General features: G+C 40.5%; 1 protein-coding gene and 1 long non-coding RNA gene across 3 annotated transcripts in view; one reads left to right on the forward strand and one right to left on the reverse strand.

Annotated features, from left to right (window-relative positions):
- Window positions 1–25,659, forward strand: part of LOC136882354 (SEC14-like protein 2) — a 304,617-nt gene that overhangs the window by 227,735 nt on the left and 51,223 nt on the right. For both annotated transcript variants that reach the window (XM_068229541.1, XM_067154958.2), the window contains exon 4: window positions 22,449–22,566. In XM_068229541.1, the coding sequence (XP_068085642.1) occupies window positions 22,449–22,566 (118 nt within the window). The remainder of the gene's footprint in view (window positions 1–22,448; window positions 22,567–25,659) is intronic.
- LOC137502431 (uncharacterized) lies at window positions 14,079–18,414 on the reverse strand. Its single transcript, XR_011018792.1, has 3 exons — window positions 18,114–18,414; window positions 17,379–17,641; window positions 14,079–14,973 (listed from the first exon to the last, which is right to left on the reverse strand). It is a non-coding gene; the product is annotated as an uncharacterized lncRNA (long non-coding RNA).

The raw sequence follows: 25,659 nt of genomic DNA on the forward strand, positions 1-25,659 counted from the left end.
CCCAGCATTTGCCTGGTGTGAAAATGGGAAACCACGGAAAACCATTTTCAGGGCTGTCGATAGTGGGATCGAAACTAATATCTCCCGGATGCAAGCTCACAGCCGCGCGCCTCTACGCGCACGGCCAACTCGCCCGGTCGTAGTTTCCTTTGTCGTGTGTGGTACTTTCCCGGCGACTTTTCTTATGTTTATTTAATAGTTTATCTACTGTGCCTGGAGGTTGGTTGTTTTCTTTCGCGATTTGTTTAATGATTTGCATCTCTTCATTGAAATCCGTTGTGCTCATTGGTATGGAAATAGCTCTATGTATCATTGTATTCAGTCCTGCTATTTTGTGTGTATGGGTGGTTCGAGTTGTTGTCAATAGTGTGCGATGTCTGAGTGGGCTTTCTGTGTACTTTGTAAGATAGGTTGTCATTATTCCTGTTGATTGTGATGTCTAAATAGTTTATTTTCTTGTTATTTTCTGGCTCCATTGTGAAGCTGATAGATTTGTGTAAAGATTTTAGTATGTTTAATAACTAGTCTGCATTAGTGATGTCATTATCATATATGCATATGACGTCATCCACGAATCTGCTCCAATGTAAGATTCCTTTTGAAAGCTGGCCCATTAAGTGGATGTTTTCGAAGTTATTCAGAAAAATGCTATTATACCTGATAACGGTGAGCCCATGGCTAACCCTTCTTTTTGGCAATAGATTTTGTCGTTAAATGCAAAGCAATTTTGGTGTAGTGTTGTTCTAAGAAGGTTAATAATTTATTTGGTTTCTTGTAGAGAGGTGTTTTCTTTAAGAAGGTTTTAGATTATTTTAATGGATTCATCTATTGGTATGTTAGTGTACATGTTACTGATGTCAAAGGATATCATACGCGTACTCTCTGTTATTTTAAGTTTATTTAATTCTTTAATTAGTTATAGGCTGTATTTAATTGATCTATCTCCTTTAAGTGAAATTTTCTCTTTTAAAATGATGTTCAGTTGTTTGCTTAAATTGTAACTTGGCGCATCTTTAAAATTTACTATTGGTCTAATGGGACACGGCTCTTTGTGTATTTTGGGCAGGGCTCTTAGTGTGGGGAGTTTAGGATTTTTGATGGTGAGGCTTTCTTTTTCTTGTTTTGTGAAAATGAAGTCTGTTTCCTTGATAGCTTGCTTTATTTGGTTTTGAAATGTATTTGTTGGGTCGCGTTGCAATTCTTGAATACCGTTGTTGTTGATAAATTCTATTGTTTTTTCTATGTATTCGTCTTTCTTCATTATGACTGTTGTTACCTTTATCCGCTTTCATGATCGCACAGCCCAGCACAGCCAGCACCCGGCGTGGAGCGCACGACTATACTGAGAGTTAATTCAAGACCTAAGCGGTCCCTTTGATGTTAGACTTCTGGTCGGTGAAAAGGCTTCCGCAGCGCTAAATAGTTCCCTACGTTTGTTACTTGTTCCTGAATTCAGGAGATTCCTTCAGTTTGGTTAGATATTCTAGTGAAGTGACTTGACGAATTAATAATGTTTGCCCTGTATAAATATGCAAAATATATCACAGGTTGTATGTTATTCGGGTTCGTTACGAACTCTTATATTTCATACGTAGATGGCTATGAATAGTTATTGTTCTCAGTGGTGCATGTAGCAAAATAATAATTATTTAATATGAGATTGATATCTTATTGCACTGTGTATTTGGTAAGCTTTGTTCGAGTTCATTCCATTGCTGATAAGTTCGCATATGTGCGACTTTGAAGCTGGATCCAAGAAAACTGTTGGCAATACTGGCTGCAACAGCACGTTCAGTATTCATAATGGCTGCCAGCTGTGAGCAACATGTATGTGATTTAAATCTAAATCTAAACAAATTGTTTTAAACGTTTACAGTAGCCTACCAGATTACAATCCGCTATGGACTATGGAAGACGTGGTGAAAAAGACCGCGTAGCCGACCGGCGTTTCTGTGTACAGTGTTTACGCCGCTCGCGTGGAATTTAAACTCCTCGGAAAATCCAAGTCTCCAGCGAAAGGTCGAAAGGGAATTCTTATGTTCCCTTGTGGTACTATATCGTATGCTCTCATGTGCCTGTTCATATATATCATGAGTCTTTCTGATGACTCGTTTCTGTAAAGTCGCTGAACATTATTTTAGTTTTAAGAAAATGTCTCAGAATGTAAACAAGCAATCAAGGTGATAAGGAAAATGATACTCAACTAAACTGCATGCCACATTTATGTGATAGAAAAAGTTTGCTTGTTTGGCTGTTCGTCAGCATGCCTATGTGTCAGCTCAGTGCGAACTATGCACTCGCCGAAATAAAACAGGAAGGGCCTTAACACGGTATGGGAATAGGGCCTTAACATGGTATGGGAATAGGATCCTTGGCGTACTCGATAATAATAACAATAATAATAATTTGTACTTTATATTCGTAACCGCCCTCTACCTGCAGAAATGTTGCCATGAGGGGATCGTGAGTTTGTTTTTTTACCTTCCGAATGACGAGACTACAATATTAACAAAATTCCTGGAAACATTGTATTTTGCGATCCCACTCACAGGTGGGTTTTTCAGCTTCTTGAACTGTGAGAAACTGCCACTGACAGTCGCTGCACGAGAGCGGAATCGTATACTTATGTTGTAAGTCTCCATGTGCCTCACACAAATTGCTTTATGAAATAAAAATAAACCTTGCTTCTCTTGCCTCATTCGTCAGTAATCTGTAGGTGTTACATGGTCAATAAAGGAATAAATAGGTATGGTACGTAATCAAAGTACAACTATGTGAAAGGAAGTGATTTCTTTTGATGCTTCGCTATTTGAGAATGAAGTACTTGTCAGATAGACGCACGGCGTTAATAATAAGCTGGTTGTGGCGGAGATGGAGAACGGAGACGGCAAGGGGGAACAGGGGACGTGCTCACATGCGGAAGGATACTCTCCCTAAGCTCTTGACTTGACTTTCAGTATAGTTACCTGGTTGTGAGAGGAGATGAATTATTTCCTATTCTTTGGCTGCCGTCTTTTTCAATTCACTGTATTTGATTGTAGATAATATAATTAAAATAATGTATTTTTCAAATAGACAGTGTGCTGCAGCACTACTGTACACAAGGTACGGCCGCTCCTGGGTTTCAACAAGATTCAGCCCCTGCTAATACAGCAGAATATTCCCTTCTTACAAGCTCTGAGTGATCAGTGCTGGTCTATTTCCCCTCGCTCTCCCGATCTAACAGTGTATGATTTTTACTTTTGGGATAAACTGAAAGAAAGAGTGTATCGAACAAATCTTCACACACTGGAGGAACTGAAAGGAAACATTATGAATGAAATCACAAACATTACAGTGGCAGAACTCACTCGCGTCAGTCAGAATGTGGCTACCAGATACAATGCCTGTATAACACAGGAAGGACCACACTTCCAGCATCTTTTATAAGGTAAGATTTCATAAAAGATTGTACACACGCTGAAAGCAGGGCGGCCGCGAGCGACGTAAGTTCGACTGAGGAAGCTGCAATAGCGCAGAGTACAAGCACTGTGCCTTCGGTCTGAGTTTATAAGAGAGACACTGTATGATGATTTCTTCGTTCCTATAAAATCATTTCCCACCATTGTCGATTAACTTTGACCATATAGTTTCTAAACTATTTCTGGTCGTCTGAAAAAACGCTTCAAAGTGCTTGATCTCTTTGGAGCAGACGGCAAAATCACATTTTCTTCTGAAGAATCTCATTTAGAACGTCAGACTGAGGGAGCACTTCAGTAAATACATTTAGCAGTAAATACATTTAGTAGGAAATATAAATCAGAATTTTGCAAGGTAACCTTTTACTTGAATTCTCATTCCACCGTCCCACTCGTCTGCGTTATATTTTATTTCTATGTACAATTTAAGGAGATGTGCATAGACAACCAGCCTACCAGCGCTACTGCTTGTATTCGTCTTTGAGATACTTGATCAAGGGCAGCGGCCCTTTTGGGGGAAGATGATAAAAACCTGCTAACCCGGACAAGATCTGATAAAATACTTTGCATTCTTTGATGCGGTTAACAGACTGCAGTAATACCAACTTGAGCCTATGACCATAGCAATGAGCAGATACATTCTGATCATGGTTAACCCTGACTAGCTTCTGCAAACCACTGTGCTGTCCTGCCATCACTGCTGCGCCATCAAATGTCTCTGTTACTACCTTTCCCCGACACTAACATCCTTGTAACACTCCAAAAACAGAGGAACGTTCGCGGTTTACATCACCTAATCTCAAAAATCTCTCTTGAATTTCACCTTTGGGATTAACATACTTCTATCTTAATACGGTCGAGAATTGTGCTATGTTAGAAACGTCTGTACTTTCATACAAAATAACGGAAATCAAGTTTAATTTCTCAACCTCATCTTTAATTTCGTTTGTCATATAAATAGCTACGGCTTCAATAATATCATTTTGTATGTCAGATGAAAGTCCTGAGAAAACTGTAGATTTTTTAAGTGGTGCCGAAATGTCATTTTTCTTAGCAATTAACGCTAGTAACGCTAGTAATTACCTCTATTATCGGATAGATTGTTCAGTATCTCGATGACCCCTGAAAGAAAAGAAAGTACGCAGTATCTATTGAAGTGCTGATAATATATCTGTTATTTATTACTTGCTCATTATGCTAATCAATTTTCTTTCTTCAAGTTGCACTTAAAGAGAACTCTACTCTGGACCTTCTGAATTGAATCGTATCGACAACAGTGTTGATGTGAGCTTGGGACACCTCATTGCGCCTCTTTAAAACTCTGAAAGTATCTACATTGTCCAAACTGTCTTTATTCCAAGCATTCTTTCCTGAGGAAAGTAGAACAAAGGGCCAACAATACAGTTTATTCATTTTTGCACAACCGCATAACCAATGCAGATCTCCGTACCAGGGGTCATGAAAATATCGTACTGGTGTTTTTTTTCAATTCCTTGACTAAATTTTTGTTTAATTCAAAAGTTGTTACCGAAAGGGCGTGTTCATTAAAATTTCTATCATACACGAGCATTCTGGGCCCGCAAACTCACTTATTTTCGAGGTGGAAGCGACAGGACTCATTTTAATATTTAATAAGAGTCGCAGTCCTATGTGCTATCCTTACGTAAGACGAATTAAATATAAATACAGTACACACTTTAACAAGAAACGTTTTGTCGTATTATAACAGAAAAGGAGAATTAACATAAATCTATATATAAAATAAGAATTTAGTCTGTGCACTGCTCAGAATTTCAAAAGAATGGTATTTGTGTATCGGTCGTGTCCACAGTAAGAAGTAAATGCAGTTTTTAATTCTCCGTCATGCCAGTCTGTGTGTACGGGCATCACGAGGAAATAGCTGAAGATAATTTAATGAAAATCGGTATGTAATGTCTGGGAATAATACACTACTATGAAATACCACTCTATGATAGTCGGTGCGGTAAAACTGAATACAACACAGGGGCGGCTTTTCAGGTGAAGTGCCACTTCACCGCTTATTTCTACCACAATGAATTACTTAAATTTATTTTTCTTATGACATTTGTTGGTTTTACTGTTTTATTGCACGGCGTTTGGAGCACCTCATCACCTGATGAGAACCAGGGGAACTCACGATAGCGCCGGCTGTCGGTCACAGTACGGCGCGTAAGACTGAGTGAAGACGAGTTGGCGGTTGCCATGACAATCGTGACGTCACCCGCGTACTTTCCACATAGCGGAATGTGCTAGAGTAGAACGCAGCCCGGAAGGCGGTTTCGTTGCGCAGAGAGACAGAAGTATGAGGTGCGGTGATGCCAATTTGCCTACTCATAACAGCATGTATGTGTAAACATTTTTTCATCCAGTTATATCTTTAATTCCAAAGCGATGACCTATATTTTTGTGAGCTTACAAGTTTCGTGAAAATCCAAATCAATTTTTAACATCAAACCCCGAGAAAGTGTTGAGGGAAATTTTCGAGATATTAAAGAAGTTAAATGGAAGTTGAGAGAAATGAAGACGAAGTGCAGAGAGCATAACAGCATGAATGTGTAAACATTTTTTCATCCAGTTATATCTTAAATTCCAAAGCGATGACCTATATTTTTCGTGGGCTTAAACGTTTCCTAAAAGTCCAAATTAATTTTTAACATCAAACCCCGCGAAAGTGTTGAGAAAAATTTTCGAGATATTAAGGATGGTAAATGTAAGGTGTGAGACGTGAAAGGCGAAGGGCAGAGAGCATAACAGCATGAATGTGTAAACATTTTTTCATCCAATTATATCTTGAATTCCAAAGCGACGACCTATATTTTTTGTGGGCTTAAAAGTTTCGTGAAAGTCAAAATTAATTTTTAACATCAAACCCCGAGAAAGTGTTGAGGGAAATTTTCGAGATATTAAAGTTAAATGGAAGTTGAGAGAAATGAAGGCGAAGTGCAGAGAGCATAACAGCATGAATGTGTAAACATTTTTTCTTCCAGTTATATCTTGAATTCCAAAGCGATGACCTATATTTTTCGTGGGCTTAAACGTTTCCTAAAAGTCAAAATTAATTCTTAACATTAAAACCCGCGAACGTATTGAGGAACATTTTCGAGATATAAAGGAAGGTAAACGGACGGTCCAGTTTCAATGCCTTAGGATATTCGCCGTTTTTATACATATCAAATATTGTTTGAACGCAGAACATTTTTATTGAAATCATGGAGGACCGTCCTTTACGGGTTCTTCTCTGGCGACCTGAACACCGCAGTATTTTTATTTCCGAAGCTTGTTTTATCCTCTGTATTGTTCGCAGGCTGATACAGCGCGAGTGCTGTCTTCTTTTGAAGCGTGGCAACATGGCGTTCCTCACCTTCTCCGCCTATGAACGCCTGCTACTGCATGCTTACAAAATACAAATACACATTAAATACTATTTCCCTCGCCTGTCGACGGAATACTTGTCTTTTTCCTCTTCCTGGATCTATCGTACACACGCAAATAGCTCCCTAAATTCGTTGATTATGATATTTACAAATAATACTCGAAACATTCACTCGTGACCCGCACAAACAGGCACCTCTTACTGAAATGATTCTATTGGTTCAGCGGAAAGCACGTCATACTACGAAATACGCGAATGTTACTGCGCAACCCTCTTCAGACTACCTTCCGGGCTGCGTTCTACTCTAGTGAAGTTGTTGGAAGAGCGGAATGTTTCGTTTTCCCTGCATCATCCTGTGTGAAGTACGAGTACTTACGCATCGTGGTTCATTTTAGTGTTGTGCTGTTTTATTTAAATATGTATCCTATTTATGACATAGTGTGCATTTTATTATAAGCACCATTTTAACGTTGGAGAAACGAAGATCAGAATGAAGTTCTACGTTTTGATCGCCCTACTGAATCACTGCAAATTTGTGCTACAAAAGAAGTGAAACATTCCGGTAAATCTTACAATCTTAGTTTCAAACGATCGTGGTTTAAGGAATTTCCATGGTTGTGCTCCTCTCCAGCTCTACAGAAGTTGTTTTGTTGAGCCTGCTTGCCTTTTATCAATAAAAATAATCGGTCTGAGTTTATAAGAGAGACACTGTATGATGATTTCTTCGTTCCTATAAAATCAAAATGCCAGCTAGATCTGAAGACTTTGGAAGGAAACCAAAATACGATCTCTGATGCCCTGAAGGAAAATTCTAGACTGTATATTGTACAGTTCAATGGAAATGTACGTTTAAATAGGCTTTTCCTTCAGTTGGTAATGTAACTTTTCCGGTTACTAGCGTCAGTAAACAGCTGTGCGTTGTAAATGAAAACACGACAAAATGTCCAGCTCTTCCCGAGAGTGCCGCACTTCCATAATTGTTCGAGTCCCGGTCAGATCTTATCTCTACTTTGCATTGTAGAAGAGCAAAGGCTATGCCGCGCTATGACGTTACACAGCGCTCCGGTCTGTATACAGCAAAGAGAATGAGTAAGAGATGACTCTCAACGTTATTTTTCACTTCTGTACGCAACGGCTGCGCAAAGATCGCCAGGAATCGCACGCTAGCGCCCCTGGCGAGAGCAGGGCTGAACTAAAATTACCGGGCGGGCGATTTAAACCGTTTAGCGCGCGGAGGGTACCCAGGTTCTCGCCCCCCTCCCCTCCTCTTAAATATTATATTAAATCTATGTTTTCGTTTTTTATTTCTTTTATGTTTTTCTTTCATTTCCTTTTCTTTCTTTCCTTCGTTCTGTTACCTTTTTCTGAAATTCTGCATTCTGAACAGTGATACACCTGGAGGTTGGCCTGTGCTTTATTGTTATTAATAATAATTTTTTTGCTGGAGAAAAGAAGCTTACCAGATTGTGCTGCTTATTATAATTATTTGATTTATGGAGCTATATTTTATTTTTACTAATTCACAAAGCCAGGAAGGATGGGAGTGACTGGCCTTGCCTATGCTGCTTTTTTTTTTGTTTCTGCTGAGGGAAAAGGAAGCTAACTCACAAAGGGAGGAAGGAAGTGTCCAGAAGGTGAGTGGGATTGGCAATCCTTATCTCAGATTAAGACCTACAACAGAAATAGACACTAACATCCCCTCGTACATCAGTCCTCTTTAACACTACTTAAGCCAACCGTAACAATCAATAGTATCAAGATATGCTACTTATGCAGAAAATAAAATATAAATACAATGTAAGAAAGAAAACCATACACAGGAACCAAAATGATTAAAGCAAACTCATATGATAAGGAGGGAGTTTGTAGGATTCAAAGGTAAATTGAAATGAAACATGATCTTTTGATTTATGGAGCTATATTCTACCTACTATCCACAGTGTTACAGGTATAAAATGGTGTAGAAATTTGCACAAAAGTTTTAGTGATCATAGTATATCATAATCTCTTGACATTACATGCAGCAGTGTTAATCATCAATTAATATTCATCAGCCAGAAAACTATTCAATACAACACAAATACAAAATCATTCATTTATGAAAGAACGACTGGAACTGACAAGTTACAACATAATACTTTTCTCTCTTATTGCAGTCTAACGTTGCATTGACATGTCAAAAGTTTTCAGCAACACCATTTGTAGCCTATTTTCCCAAGGAACTTACTATATGATACATCTTTCAGTCTGTCAAATGAGGCACCTAGGGCCACACACTGAGAAATATTGAGATTTTTACTTCTTTTGCATCTACTAGAGGATGGCAAATCTCTGGCAGAGTAGTGTTTGAAGAAACCAAGACATGATAGCACATACCCTGTTCCTACATATTGCATCAAAACACAACATATCATTCAATCAGTCATCTGCATTTAGATGACAACCAATGTCAAGCTACAAAATTGTGTGCATCCCTTGTATTCATTGATCTGCACTATTTACAATAGTTAGAAATGTTCTATTTTGTGTGACAGTAGGATATATCTGCTGGTAGCAGGTAGGGACCCTCTTCGGAGGCAGCCCTACCCAGGGAGTGGCGCCCCTGCCTATGTGAGTCCCAGAGCACACTGACCCGGTGTGTAACATCTGGTATGGGTCCCAGCTCAGGGTTACGAGTGAAGACCTCAACGGCATCTACGGCGGAGAAGGTGGACTTCGGTACGGCGGAGATGGCGGAAGGGGCATACCCGTAGCGTCTGTACTCCAGAGGAGCGGCTACGAAAGGCGTCTGTCTCCATGTTAGGGGCGGCCTAATTTTGAACCTGGCAGTAGGTATAAAATGCCTTTGGGTGTGGCGAGCCCATCGTAACAATAGCCTATATGGACAAAGCAGATATGGTGCCTCGGAAAAGGTTAGGGCGTCCCCTGCTAAAAGCGACGCGCAGCTCTTCAGGTGCTGGGGGAACTGTGAAAAATGGGCAACCAGCACCAAACTACATCAAAATTGCGACAGTTAATGTACTGACACTGACTGGAAAGACAGAAGAACTGGTGGACTTCATGACAGAAAAAGATATAGCCATACTTGGACTGTGCGAGACCAAGAAGAGAGGTACAGGGGAGATCCCTCTGAGAGAAGGAAACAGGCTGTATTACAGCGGAGGACCTGAAGCAAAAAATGGAGTGGCCATCATACTTAGAAGAGAAATCCAAGAATATCTGGAATATACAAAGTACGTCAGCGATAGGATGATGATGATGAGACTCCAGTTTGAAAATGGCGTGAAAGATCTATTTCAGTTGTATGCCCCACAAACGGGTTGCATAGATGAACATCTAGAGGACTTCTTAGAGGAAGTGGAGAGACAGATAGAAGATAAGGAAGTACTATTGATGGGAGATCTAAATGCACAAGTTGGAATGGAAAGACAAGGAAAGGAAGATGTTATAGGGCCCTTTGGATATGGAAATGTAAATCCAGAAGGCGAGTTGTTGGTGGATTTTTGCATGAGGAATCAAATGATTGTTGGAAACACCTGGTTTAGGAAGAAGAACAGTCAGAAGATTACAAGGTATGGCTGCGGAGACAGACGAACAAAGACCATGATTGATTATATAATCGTAGAGAAAGAACACCGGAAGAACCTTGTAGATGTAACAGCCATGCCTGAAGAAGCCTTTGGTGGAGATCATAGAGTTGTGATAGGAAAATTGAAAGTTGGAAAGATTGAAAAACCCCAATTAAGAAGAGAGAGAAGAATTAAAGTATGGAAGTTGAAGGAGAAAAGCGTACAAGAAGAATTTCAAAGGGAAATAATACCCTTGGTACCCAGGACAGAGGTGGGGAATGTTGAAGAGGAATGGAAAAGATTTAAGGAAGCACTAGTTGGATGTGCAGAAAAGGTGTGTGGTAGAACATCAGGAAATGTGAAAGACAAAGAAACACACTGGTGGAATGATAGGGTAAAGATTAAAGTGAAGGAAAAGAAAATGGCATGGAAGGCATGGAAAACATCTAAGACTGAAGAAAGTAGAAGAAAATATGTGGAGGCAAAGAATTTGGCCAAGAAAGTAGTGGAGGAAGAAAAGAGGAAAAGCTGGGCCTTATTCACACAGAAATTGAGAGATGATACGCAGGGCAGCAAGAAATTACTGTATGGTATCTTAAGAAACAAAAAGAGAGATCAAGTAAACACCAGATTTGTGAAGGATGAAGGTGGCATAATTTTAACAAAGCCAGAAGAAATAAGAAATAGATGGAGAGAGTATTTTCAGAAGCTGCTGAACATAAGAACGGATGACAGTCATTCAATGGACGACCAGGAAAGACAATTAGTTGACGAAGAAATGGATAAAGAAATTACAATGAATGAAATTGAAATGGCAGTAAGAAAGATGAAGAATGGAAAAACTGCTGGAATAGATGAAATTTCAGTGGAGATGATAAAGGCAGCTGGAGCTGTAGGCCTGCAGTGGACATATCGGGTTCTCAGGAATGTCTGGGAGAATAAGGAGGTCCCTGAGGATTGGCAAAAAGGAATAATCATCCCAATTTTCAAGAAAGGTGATAAGAAAGTTTTGAAGAACTACAGGGGAATTACTCTAATATCCCATGTTGCTAAGATAATGGAAAGAATACTGGAAAGTAGAATAAGGTTGAGGGTTGAGAAGCAGATACAGGAAAATCAGTTTGGTTTCAGAAGTGGAAGATCAACAATAGAGCCCATTTTCATTATGAGACAACTAATGGAAAAGCATTGGGAGTACGGGAATGATATGGTGATGACATTCATTGATATTGAAAAGGCATATGACAGTGTCCCTAGGACGAAAGTTTGGGACAGTCTGGTGCAAAAAGGAATTGGACAGGGATTAATAAAAATGATCATGGCATTGTATAAGGAATGTTGTAGTTGCGTGCAAACACAAGTTGGCAGGACAACTTGGTTCAAAATAACTAGTGGGCTGAGACAGGGAAGTGTTCTATCACCAATCCTGTTTACAATAGTAATGGATGACATCATGAGAACAGCAAAAGCAGCATATGGAGGAAGAGAAATGAACACGATGTTATTTGCAGATGATATTGTGATTTGGGGAGAAGACGACAGGAAGGTTCAAGAACAGTTGAATGTGGTGAATGGGAAGATTGAAGAATGTGGATTGAAAATAAGTGTAGAAAAGAGTAAAACCCTTGTTATGACGAGAGGGGAGAAAGAAGGGAAAGGTCAGATTAGACTTGCAGACAAGCCCCTGGAAGTAGTGGAAACTTTTAAATACCTGGGGAGTGAATTAATGGAGAATGCTCGACTGGATGCTGAGATTAGTAAAAGGATTCAAGCTGGAAGTTGTTTCTATCATAGTGTAAGAAATATGTTATGGGACAAAGATGTGCCAATGGAAGCAAAGGATACTATGTACAAGATGTATTACGTACCCATAACAACTTACGGAGCAGAAACTTGGACAATGACAAAGAAGGATGAGAGTCGAATACAGGCAGCTGAAATGAAATTCTTGAGGAGTATGATACAGAAGAGTAGACGAGACAAAATAAGGAATGAGAAAATCCGGGAAGAAATTGGAGTGGAAAAAATGAATGATAGAATAGAGAAGAGCCGACTAAGATGGTTTGGGCACATACAGCGAATGAGCGACGAAAGAATGCCAAAAAAGGTGATGGAAATGCAAGTCCAAGGAAGGAGAGGCCGTGGACGACCACGATTGAGATGGAAGGATACCATCCAACGCAGCATTATAGAAAGAAACCTGGACTGGGACACAGTGTTGGAGGAGGAGTGGTGGAAAGACCGAAGAAAGTGGAGAGGAACCATATTTGCCCCTACCCGGCTACAGCTGGATAAAGGGAAATGATGATGATGATGAGTAGGATATATCTAAATTTTTCTGGTACATGGAAAAGGATGGAATCATGAATACATTTGTGAGTTTAAAAGACAAGAGAGCGCTTACAGATTCTGTGATTGTTCCCTCATACAACATGCAGGAGGTACAAATAATGCTTCCTTTCAGTCCATCCACAGGAGAGGAGTTCCAATAAATTGACAGAAATATGTAGCATCAGGATCTACGTACAATAATATGGCAGCTGATCCAGCACAAAACATACCCATGCCAAGTCACAACATAGCTCCACCTATTAAGAGCTACATCCAAGAAATTGTTTGATAATTTAGTACAGTATTATGAACAATATGCTGCTACCTTCCACAACATTACGGTGTGCAAGGGACTGTGCTGTGACCTACACAAAATGCCAGTTGAAGACAGTGGAAACTCACTTCAGACAGTGCCATTTGTATCTACTGTACAATGAAGGCAGAAATCTATGTCGGTGGTTGCAGATAGGCTGATCTGTGGTATGATAACATGCACTCCAACCGGCCAACCAAGCAGAGGAGGGGTGGCCACGGTTCCACCGTGTTTCTACACCTCTGCATTTGGGACACAGAAACGGGCTGTTCCCCTACCACTGGCTGTCCTGAGAATGGTTTTCCTTTCACCTGCAGTAAGGCGAATGATGGGACAGTTCCTAGTATATGCCATGGCCACCAAACATCTTGCCCTCACCACAAATCTCCTTGCTTAAGATGATGATGCTTGTTGATTAAAAGGGCCTAACATCTAGGCCATTGTTTTAAGAGAAAGTACAACTAGGCAACCACCCCCAATATATATTAGTAATCGGAGAGAAGAAATAGAAGGGGGCCGACACTAGGAATAATGATGGTATCGGCTAAGGAAGACCAGGGCCATGGAGGGTTTGAAAATAACTCTCCCTAAGCCTCCATACATAATACAATCGGGAGCAGAAAAGAACAGGTGGTGATCAAGGTAGATCAGATAGGATAGATGAAAGTGCGGTGCCTGGCACAAGTAAGCGGAAGCAATGTCAAAATTCAATTAAGGGCTCCGTGGTCGCCTACCCCAGATCCCAAGTGCAGAGCGCACATGGGATCCCTTTTAGTCATCTCTTACAGCAGGCAGAGGATGTCGTGGCTGTTAGTCTACTGCCCCTACCCACAGGGGGACAACTATTATAAGGCTAGTTGCTTTAGGTTGCACCAACTCAGATAGGTCTTATGGCGACAATGGGACAGGAAAGGCCTAGGAACGGGAAGGAAGCAGCCATGGCCTTAATTAAGGTACAGCCCCAGCATTTGCCTGGTGTGAAAATGGGAAACCACAGAAAATTATTTTCAGGGCTGCCGACAGTGGGGTTCGAACCCACCACTGCACAAGCGCAATTTCATAGATGCATGACCCCACTGCACAGCCTCCTTGCTGGGTGTTTTGTAAAACAAAATTAAATATATTGATAAACAATCATTAGCATTCACAAATTGAAATTGTTTAATCTGAATGTAAAATGAACATTAATAACATTAGCACCAGTGTTCTCCCCAGTAATGTTTGTCAGCCGGGTGGCAAGAATGAGTAGGCAGGTGGGGAATACTATGTAAAACTTCAATATGAAAATAAATTTCAATTCGTTCCCCTCAGGGTGTTAACAAAAATATCAGACAGGTAAACATTAACTGCACAATTGAACTATTTGAATGTTATCATCACAAACAAGATATAACAGAGTAGGCCTACTTTGATCTTCTAGTGTTCTATAGCTCCTTCCAAATCATGTAACAGTGGAGTTAGGCCTCCCACTCAGTTGCTGTGGGCACGTGGACTGCCATACAGGTTTGTGATGTTATGCGGAACAGAGGGCTCGCATGTGATTCCACGCTAATCCAGACCCCAGCTCGTGACTACGTAGTGGTCAAGCTAAACATTTGATCTCCGATGTAATTGATGAAATTTTGCTAATGATTTATCATTTAAATTCACAGTTTTATAGTATTTATATGTGAAAGCAGGAGCAGCAGGAGTGGAGGTCATGGTAGTAATAGCAGCAGCACCATTACCCATAGCAGTAGCAGTAGTAGCAGCGGCAGGCATGGAGATGGTGGTGGCAGCAACAGCACCGGTGGTAGTAGGTAGTAGTAGCAGAAGCAGTAGGAGTGCCGGTGGTGCAGGTGGTGTGAGCAGCAGCAGTCATAGCAGCGGAAGGACTTGGCCGTGGACCAGCCTTGTGTCGAGGCACACCTATATGAAAAAAAAAACACACACACACTAAGAACGGTATAACGGTATATGCTGATGACCTACATAAAGGTTCTCAGAACAAAGATGATCTTTAAGCAACTGTGGTCAGGCTTGAAAAATATTCTGAAGACAACAAAGTTAGCGGAACCTGGGACACATTTTTTTAAATGGATGAAATTGTTGAAATTTGAATTCTGGCATAAATAAATTATATTAACCATCCTCTAAATAACAAATGTGGTTTTGTGCCGCTGTGACTGTTTTTGACGTAGTTACGGTCGTTTTTAAATGGTTCTGCACGGTCATTTAATTATCAACCACGCCTCCTCTCCTCTGTATGCTCGGCTATCCGTGTTCCTTCTGTTACCATTAATTCCCTCTTTACAGTAGCATTGAGATTATACTATTTTTTAATATTGCAATATATACTGCCAACTGTTAGCTATGTTATGAACTACTTCATCCTACAATTTAGTCAACCATGAAGGAACTACACTTGGGGGAAGGGGACCTGGAAGTTTGAAGGAAGCAACTACTGCGAAGCTCACAAATGATTATAGGCAGGCAATATGTGCAAATATTCCCTCTGTAGATAATATGAAATCTGCAATATGTGCCACACTATACTATTACTCCTCCACAGAAGAAGATCCTAAGCATAAGAAATGCCCCCAAAGACCTGAATCATGGTGCTTCTACAATAAGAGTATCGCAACTGGACAAACCCCTCAAAGTCACAAAAATTGTCAGTTCAGTTCACAATTGCAATGCTGCTGAAAATTTTGTCTGTATACCAAAGGCTGGCATCAACTGAACTTCTGTCTAGATGTTGTAAAGGGGATACTCAAATTGCCAATGAAAGTCTTCATGCATGTATGTGGAAAAAGTGCCCATTGGCGCCCGCAAGGGAGGGGTGGGGGGGCAAGGGGGGGTATTTGCCTCCCCTGGAATTCTAAAAATGTTGATGTTCAATTGTTTAATATCATACCAGATTATTTCATAAACTGAAATTACTGACAGTCATCTAGCATCTGTTATAACCGGAAATTTCTGTAAACAATTTAATGTTGCTGACGTTATATTGGTTTTTATATTCAAGAAAATTGTTGATGTGCCCCCCCTTGGAAAAGATCCTCCGGGCGCCCATGAGAAGAGACCTTTGTGTCCTCAAAACGACTTGGAATAGCTGTTTCTAATGCAGTTGCAGAATACAACATGAGATGTAGTGCAACACAAGAAATGAAAATGGCTGTAAGGAATTATAAACTTTCACCAGCATCCACCAAACTTGCCACACAAAGAGATGAAAGAAGAAAATTTCACAGTCAGCAGTCAGTCACCCAACAAAAGAAAACAGCCAGGAAAAACTGAAACTCCTAAAGGTACACAGGGATGAAGCCAAGAAGAAGCAGGAGGGTAGGAGTTATAGTGCTGGTGAATTTTAAGAGATTTGGAAAGGCCATTATGAAACCTTTTAATGGTTTTAGAACTAAAATTCATTTAACTCAAAATACCATTTTTTGTAACCTGCACTGTTCCATGCAGATCAAATCTAAACCTATATTTGCCAAAGTTGGTATGTAGCTTCTATGTGACCTACCAAGAAAATTGTAGGATAGATTTTTCATTCTTCTACAATATACTCATTTTATGAGGCAAAATGAACAGAAAATTAGTGGAAAATTACATATAAAATACAATTACAAACTTGAAACAAGAGTTAATTAAGCGACATAGGGTGAATTGAAAATTCCATCCTTGAGTTTTTTTATGTTATAAGGAAGAAGTTTTCAAACTCTCAGGTAAAAATCCATCCCACAGGGAACTTTTTGAAAGTTGCCTGTTTTGCGAGCATCATAAACACAAAGTACATCATATCTCATAAACTAATAAGGATATTTAGCTGAAAATAAGATATGTTATTTCTATAATAGTCCTACATATTCCACAACAGTTTCATTGTGATTGCTCAAAAATTGTGGAAAATAAAAAAATGTGTACCAGGTTCCCTTAAAATGAACCTGGACAAAACGGTGCAAATGGTTTTCAGATAAAGAGGGAGTTAATATAGCGAGCTCAATTAAATACCTCACCATCACAATTCAGCTAACGTAAAGCCACTGATGGATTATAAAAATTATAAAATTTGCACATTTCTGCACTATTCTGTTAATAATAAATGTTAGGCCTGTAAGAGATGTACCAATTTCAACTTACAGGTACGGCAAGACCAGGTGTGACAGGCATTATAGTAAATTTCATTATGAGAAGCGAGGTTCCCCCTCATCTGGCACTGATGAATTTATCATCATTACCTCTGGAGAGCAATTTGAAATGAAACCCAGGAAAATTTGATAGGTCACGGTACTGTGAAATTAATAACGACGACTACTACTACTACTTACCTCTTTCCGGGACAGTATCTTTATACAGCAACCTTGATAGCGGTCCTGGATAGCTCGAGTGGCGAAAGTGCCTAGAACACACAGTGCGGTTCTTCAGCTGCTTCGGAGGAAGCTGCCGCAAGCATTCGACCCCCCACAACGTCCAACCACTCTCTGCAAATATCCGGTCTACCAACAGGGAAATGATGAAATAAGATTCCCTGTTGCTGGCCTTCTTTGCTATCTGTGTAAATGCCACAGATCTGACACGTTTCGTGCATGGTCTGAGACATGAAAGGAAATAGAAGAAAGTAATAAAGGACACTGTATCAGTTTATATTTTTACTGCTAATTTCAATACCCTCAAAATGATAGTGGATTATCATAAATAATATAACATTACATCAACAGAATTTTAAGGTGTCTGTTTCAAGTAGACTTATGTAACCACCATGCAAAACAGGTAATAAAACAGCGACAGCCAAAAAGAAATTTTTGGGAACATGAGCAGCTATCAATCATCAACTTAATAACTACTTAACCTCCTGCGGCCTACTATCCTTTTAATAGGATTTTGTTTTAAAAATAGAATGGAATATCCCGCAAACAATATTCAAACGTTAAATAAAATAAATAGCAAATTTAGGACTAGGCGAATATGATTCAATTTATCCGAAAGTCATTTGCCTTGGTGTGGTATATTTTCATGTTCTGGCCTCAGGAGATTAGTAAAACAAGAACCATAAGGATGCTTACCTCAAATATCTTGTACTTTTTCTTCAAACACGAAAACGAAGATAACAGATAAATGCATACAAATCAAAGTGAAGCAAAGTGTCACAAACGTGGTCGTCCCACGTGGTCCAAGTTGTCAAACTCAAATTGACCAATAGCAATCGGGAGATATTTCTACCAATAGGAGCTGCCGTATTCGTCACGTGGGCTTACGGTGAGTGACGTGAAGTACAACAGCGCGCCCCCGCGAGTGCAGGGCTAAAGTATTCAGTCTGAGCTGGGCCCTCGGAAGGGTAGGACCTATGCGGGTGACATACCCATGGTATACAGTTTTGGTCATGTGCTGGACCCTCCGCCAGTCACAGGTACGAGGTACAAGTACAAAACAACCAAAAACAATACGTAGTTCCTAAATCTGTCGCTCGAAACAGAACGGGTTATAGCTCTTCACCATACTTTTCAGCCACGAGCCGCCACTGGTCCCGGATGTGAAGTTCTCGACGTTCTGGAATTTCTCGAAGTTCTCGAGGATTTGAGAGTTCTTGATTCTCCAGGCGCACACGTTCCGGGGTTCGATCTCCCACGACAATATTGATGAAAGGTGAGGCGTGATTCACATACAAGTTCCCTGTACGGCATTCAACTTAATTGTAACACTGTTAAATAGATTGACCTTTAAATTATTGCGTTCACTCATTGCAAATGAACTATGGCAAGTGTTATTAAAACCTTGATTCAAACACCTCGCTGAATCGTAAATATTCATAAATTGTCACTTGAAAATAAGACGATTGAACTGAATATCTGACCTTGTGTTAGATGTTAGTCGAATTAATACTTGAGAAAATAATGTGTAATTTATAATGTCAAGTTCACGACATGAGCTTGTTTACACTGGCATGGCAGACTGGAATGTTCTATTGGGTCACTAATCATTGTCATCACAGTTCTTAATTCACTGATCCCACCAGTTTATGATTAGAGCACAATATTAAGCACAAGATGCACAGTTTATGAAAGTTCAGGACACATTGGCACGTTTGTAATAAATTAGGTAAATTAAATGGTACTCGGAAATGTCCTATTCCGTCGATAAACAAAATTACGTGATCATTAAAGTAAAACTGCCCTTGAAAAGAGTCTAACACTGTCCAAAAAATGATCACGAGGCATAAATTGTAAGTTCAGTTATGACACTGAAAAGTTCTATGTTACCTCGGAACATCACGAGAGGAAAACACAAACTCAGATATGGCATGGGTACTCTGTGTTTCCACAGTCCGTTACCATGACACAAGTTTAAACACAAGTCCAGATGCGGCACTCGAAAAATATTTCATGTTTTCACAATCTGTCATGAAGCATAAGTTCGAACGTAATACTCTGAAATACTCTAAGTTTCCACAGTTCGTCATGAAAGACAAGTTCAATGTGGTACTTGGAAAATTGTAACATTCACACGAAAAGTTTGTTTCCACAGCTTGTCACAAAACACAAGTCCAAATTAGACACTCAGAAAATTTCTATGTTCCCAAAGCCTGTTTACGAAAATGCAAGTTCAAATGTAGCACTTGTAAAAGTTACCACACTCACGAGAGAAATTCTAAGTTCCTTCAGTCACTGAAACACAAGTCCTAGCATGGCACTTGAAGAAAATAATAAAGTTCCAACTCCGCTGGAACCGAACACTCGAAATGCAAAGACTCGTCCGACCATAGGTTCGGTCCGCACTCGTAGCGCTCCACCCGTCACCCGTGTCGCAGAGGCTGACCCTGTAGTCCGGATCGCCCTCCTTTTATACCAGATTGTGGCGATGCATCTAGAACGTGGGTATTGTCCACCCCTATAACTCCTAAAGTACACGGTGGATTTTCCTAAGAATTTAACAGGTTGCGACTATTACTATGGCCTCCACGATGGCAGTGTCAAAATAACTTTTTACCGCTAAATAGACTTTTGCACATGGGCCAGGACATTACCAGATATGGTCACGTTTGGCCATGTGGAGTTCACTCGAAGTGCCTACGTCACGGCTGAGTACTTCAGTGAGTTCGGCGGGCTGCCTATCTTCCCCCTCGCGTGAAGTTCAACACACATGGGGTGTACTTCGAACTTCTTTCCCGTAGCGGCGTTCCCGGTACAATACATATTAAAAATTTTAGCCACGTATGTGCCGTCAGGGCAGAAGACGTTTGCTTGATTGCTGCAGGACCAGATTGGCAGATTTTGATGTGCGCTGACGAACATGTACGTATAAATTATTCAAATACTAATAATATATTGACAGGGCGGACCAAACAATCGCCCGTTGTACATTATTGTTATCACAAGTCAATACGGACCAATTAAAGACCGATATGGAAAATAAATAAATACTTAATTGTGAATCTATTGAAGTGCGATACGGACCATGAAGCTGATTTTATGTAATGGTCAAGTTTGTCGACAGTGGACTGGAATATGAACCGTCGCACAACTCTACCGTGATGCTGAAGATCGAAGAACACTGGCCATACTGATCGCCAACATCCGAGAAGAAGATAATATGTTAATAAATTAAAATATTTTAAATAATTATGTTTAAAAGTATGAATTTTAAAGTGTTGATAGATAAGTAGCGTGTTAACAGTATGTAATGATGTATTTTACCCAGGGGTCTCGTGAGCCACCTTTGAGTAGGCTTGGCATAGACTTTGGGGGCCAAGAAAAATTGTCAGACAAGAAAATGTACCCCTGTTTGTTGATAATAAAAAAATAAAGGAGCAAATTAGGTGATAAAACGACAGGGCTTGTACAAATTGCTATAATTCCTAGTTTCAGGGGGCTAAAATGGAATTAAAATGTAATGTTTTCTCCATAATGGGATTGCCCCCCTCTCCCCCAGTCGCCGCCACTGCTGCATACGATATGGGAGATTATCATAGGCTGGCTGGAGCTACGTGGATCAAGTGGCGATTGCATCACCGATCATAACAACACTGCTCCTAAATTATGTTTGTTATGTTCTTCTTTCTTCTTTGAGTAACTGAGACTAATGACTTGTTTGCCCCTGCAATGAGTTTTCACCAACTGGGTCCATTCCGTCCAATATGTTTTGTGTCTGCATCCTGAGTTCACAAGAAATGTCATCATGAATGTCTTTCTTGGTATTCCGCGAGGGCGTTTCGCTGGTATTCTAACTTCCAAAATTTCCATCAACACATCCAAGAAAGTAGCCTCTGACTCAGCAGCTGTCTCTTGTCTCGGACCTCAGCGTTGGTCTTCTTCTCCACCCAACTTATCCGCTGCTGCCGACGCCAACATCACATCTCAAAGCCTCTTAATATCACTCTTGGTTAACGTCCAGGTCTCGGCACAATACAGTGCAACACACAAAACATAAGATTTCATTATTCTTTTACGTGAGACAAGGGATGTAGAAGAGACTGCTTATCTCTGAAGGCCATTCGTGTTTTTATTTCAGTGTGACACTGGTGTTATGGTATATTTGCAGTAGACGGAACAATGTGGCGCTCTTTATTCTCGTACCTTTCCTAATTTCTGGTCTGTTCTAAATCAAGAACACCTAAGCACAAGTTGTTCAGTTTGAGATTTTGAATGTTCCAGGCAAAACAGTAGGAAGGTTTAGGAACAATCTTAGAACTGAGTGAACACCTCCCCTATCTATGAAAACACAATATTTCACATTTTATTGTATTACTTCCCATACATGTTTCAAGAACTCCACTGCTCCCTTCCACAGCAGTGCAAAGCATCGAACAAAAATCCTTGGACTTGACACATTTGTACAATATTGTTAAAACATTCCTTTTATGTCTAAAATGTTTACTTATCCTTATTATGTCATTTAAAAAAAACTTTATAAAATTTTCAAAGTCACAAAATGAATAAAACCTATTAAGTTAGCCTTTCAGATTTTAGCATATAGTGACTATCTACTCAGTTCTTGAAACTTTCTCCTTTCCTTAAATCCTTATTTAAACTGCTAAAGTTCTAAGATCTTTCACACAAACAGGAATTTATCCTCTTAATCTCTTGCAATCATGTGAGCCATTTTTAACCATCAAGTCCTTCAGTTTCAGCTGGTACCAAGATATGTCAAAATTAAACTTGTCTGAACCAAACAAACATGCCCTTGCTCCTCTGCTTGCTTCCATTGGCCTTACCAGAACAGGAGGTAGTATAATAAAATGTGAAGTATTGACAAGGCAGAAAACTGTTTTCATATGTTGAATGTATGTCAATACAGACAAAATTGAACCATCATAGTTAAAATAATCACCCCCTCCAAATCACGCACCACACAGCACTTTTATTAGGAGCTAAATCTAAGGCTGTGTCTGTTCTCTGTTTCAGTCCTGGCAGTGGCGAGAGCAGTGGGAGGTGGAGTCCCTGCAGACGTGGGAGCCCCCGGAGGTCATCCAGAAGTACTACCCCAGTGGGCTGTCCGGCTTCGACAAGGAAGGTTCTCCAGGTACTTTACAGAGCATGTATCTAAGCATCTGTAACACATTTTACAACTGTTATAAAGGAGTTGAAACTGAAGAAAAAAATGGCTTCAGATATCGCAAATAATATATATACCGGGTGGTTCACCAGCCCTTTGCGGTCCAGTTTTATGCATACCTTCGCATTTACTACACTTCTGAAAGACATCGGTCCCTCTCCGTAAACCGGGGGAATATAATGAAATGTGTGTTTAGGGCTAGAAGACAGCAGAAATCGTGAGTGCCACTATCAATTCATTATAAGTACCCCGATTGAACCTGTAAAAAAGCACAAATATGCAGAACACGTACTTTAAAACAGGAGGTGGATGCACAGACTGGGAGCACGGTACTGTATAGGCTGGGAAGTGGGCACCGCATGTCAACCGTCACAGTAGCTCACATGGCAAGCGGACGAGGAGATATGTGATAGTGGACAGTGCTTGAGGTAGGTAGGAGGTTCGAATCCCACATAGGAGTTTGTTTTAACAGCCAGTTGCCTGGGATGTGGTAAAGTTGCATATTTGATAGCTTCCAAGGACTGATTTGTTTATTTGACGCTGTAAAAGACCGTATGTATCGTTGCATTGATTATGGTGCTGGGTTGGACAAGGATGTAGAAATGTCTGTGGCCAGCATAGGCTGTGAAGTGGGCGCTGTAGATCAAGTGTTGCAATAGCTCACATGGCTAGCACACAGTAGGATGTGTGATAGTTGACAATGCTTGAGGGTAAGAAGGTTCAAGTCTCATGCAAGTAATTTTTTAAGCCAGTTGCCTACGATATGGCAGGTTGTATACTTAATACCGGTATTTTTCACAGACTGATTTGTTTATTTGATCCTGAAGAGGACCATTGGTATGGAGCTGGGTTGATAGAGGCTAGGAAACATGTGACAGGATTTCAATTATCCACATCGGTTAATGCAGCACCTGCTTAAACTGACGACCTCCGTGGTCTATACAAAGCTGCGCGCATTGTTGTAAGGACCGTCTGTCCTGTTGCAACATCTCTGGTGAAGTGGATGCCTCGGTGATGAGCTGTCCAAGGTGACAAGGACTGGCCGGCTTCTATGCATACACCAGTTGTTTTGCGTAGCCCCACAGCAAAAATCCAGGGGTGTAAGATTGGGCGATCTGGTGGGCCAGGGGACAGGTCCTCCCCTTCCTGTCCAGTTATCAGGATAGTTGCATGGAGACGGTTCCGGACAACCACCGCCGCATGCGGTGGAGCTCTGTCATGTTGAAACCATGTCCTGCAGCGTCAAGGAGTGTCATGTTCCAAAAATGGTGGTAGTTCATTTAGGAGAAATAGCAGATAACATTGGCTGGTCAGATGGCCCTCAAAGAAATGAGGACCGATTTGGTGATCACTCATGATTCCACACCTCACTGTACCTGGAAAGCTGTCTGTTGCACCCAATGGGGATTATCCACACTCCAGTAACGCATATTATGGCGATTAATGGTTCCATTGTTGTGGAATCGAATCGTGCTTCGTCCATAAATAAGAGAGTCGCTAGAAAAGCAGGATCAGTGTCTACATGCTGTAGGATCCATTGAGAGAATGGCACCCGGGCATCAAAATTATGACCATAGATGGTACCGGTGAAACCGGTGGGTATCCAATATCCCCTAAAGAGATGCTCGGCTGATGTTCGTCTCCTGTGCAGTGGCCTGTATGATAGTATGAGGGTTACACCGGATAGCGTCAAACACGACCTCTTCATTGTCAGCAGACGTCATGGGATGATCTTGAACAGGCCGTATCCTTCCCACGGACGCAGTATCGTGCAGGTGTCTTTCCACACTCTGAAATGTCATGCCCATTGGTTGTCGTCTATCCGGATAGCGTTCTTGGTACAGGCGTTGTGCATAGTATGCATTCTGTCTAGCTTCTGCATAGGTAAGTAACATATCCACATACTTTTTGCTGGAATACATCTCGAGGCAGTGAATAAACTTTGTGTTGTGAATTGCTTCACAGGAGGGAAGTTCGTGCAGCTACATACTTGCCTGCCACTTGTGTGTTGCTATTGTTCCAACGGTGTATACTTTGCCCTACTTGTAGTCTATGAAGCTTGCAACATGTACGACTTAGCTGACTGGCCACAGACCACCATCTCTTCGTTTCTTGTCCAACCCAGCACCATACCCAATGCAACAATACATATGGTCTTTTACAGGGTCAAATAAACAAATCAGTCCTTGGAAGCTATCAAGTATGCAACCTTAAAACATCCCAGAAAAAAACCTTATTTGGTTGCTACAGTTTCTTGAGATTATGGTCTGTAGCTAAATTATATAGAGCAGGCAAAAGGGGTGAACCTTGCATTATGCTTTTCAGTAATTTAATAGGCTGCATTGCAGAATGATTAACTTTGACTTGTGCCTCATTTCCTTCTTGTAATGATAAGATTAGGGCAGTTAATTTGGAAGTGACTGTGGAGTTCTCCAAGGTTCTCTTAAGATGTTTGTGGCCAATGTTGTCGAAGGCTTTACGTATAAGCCACCCCTCTCCCAAATAAACTGAGAGCGATGAAAGGAACTACGAAGATATGGAAGACTTTCCCTTCGAGCTTCTTGGAGGGAAGCAGTGGTATTAAGTCATCTTTGGATCCGTCGTTGCATTGCAATGCACTCATACTTACTGAAGGGTGAAGGGCCCTCCGGTGTGTACTTGCAGCAGTCATCTTACCGTGGTACACATCCATACGGAGTGTGTGGACCTGGCTGATCTGGGCTGTAGTATAAAACTTCAGAGTGCCATCTCCCTCATCCTACGAGATGACGAGCAGTCAGCAGAGCTCGGCATCTATTTTATGAGGGATAGTGGCCTGTTTTTTCCCGTATAAACAATGTATTTTCTGTTTTATTGTTAACTATGCTTTTATTCCATTGACTCTATTTTAGTTTGTGTATTTTAGTGTGTTATTTTGAGTTCTGACTTCAAGGCAATGCCTTATTCCATTATAATCTATATTTTCTATCATTTTCTCAGGGAATATTGTGTTGTGGTTTAGATCCACTGATTAGTTTAATTTCATAACCATTTTTCATCATCATTTGTTTTAAGTTCTAG

Source organism: Anabrus simplex, chromosome 10 (assembly GCF_040414725.1).
Source record: "Anabrus simplex isolate iqAnaSimp1 chromosome 10, ASM4041472v1, whole genome shotgun sequence".
Lineage (NCBI taxonomy): Eukaryota > Metazoa > Arthropoda > Insecta > Orthoptera > Tettigoniidae > Anabrus > Anabrus simplex.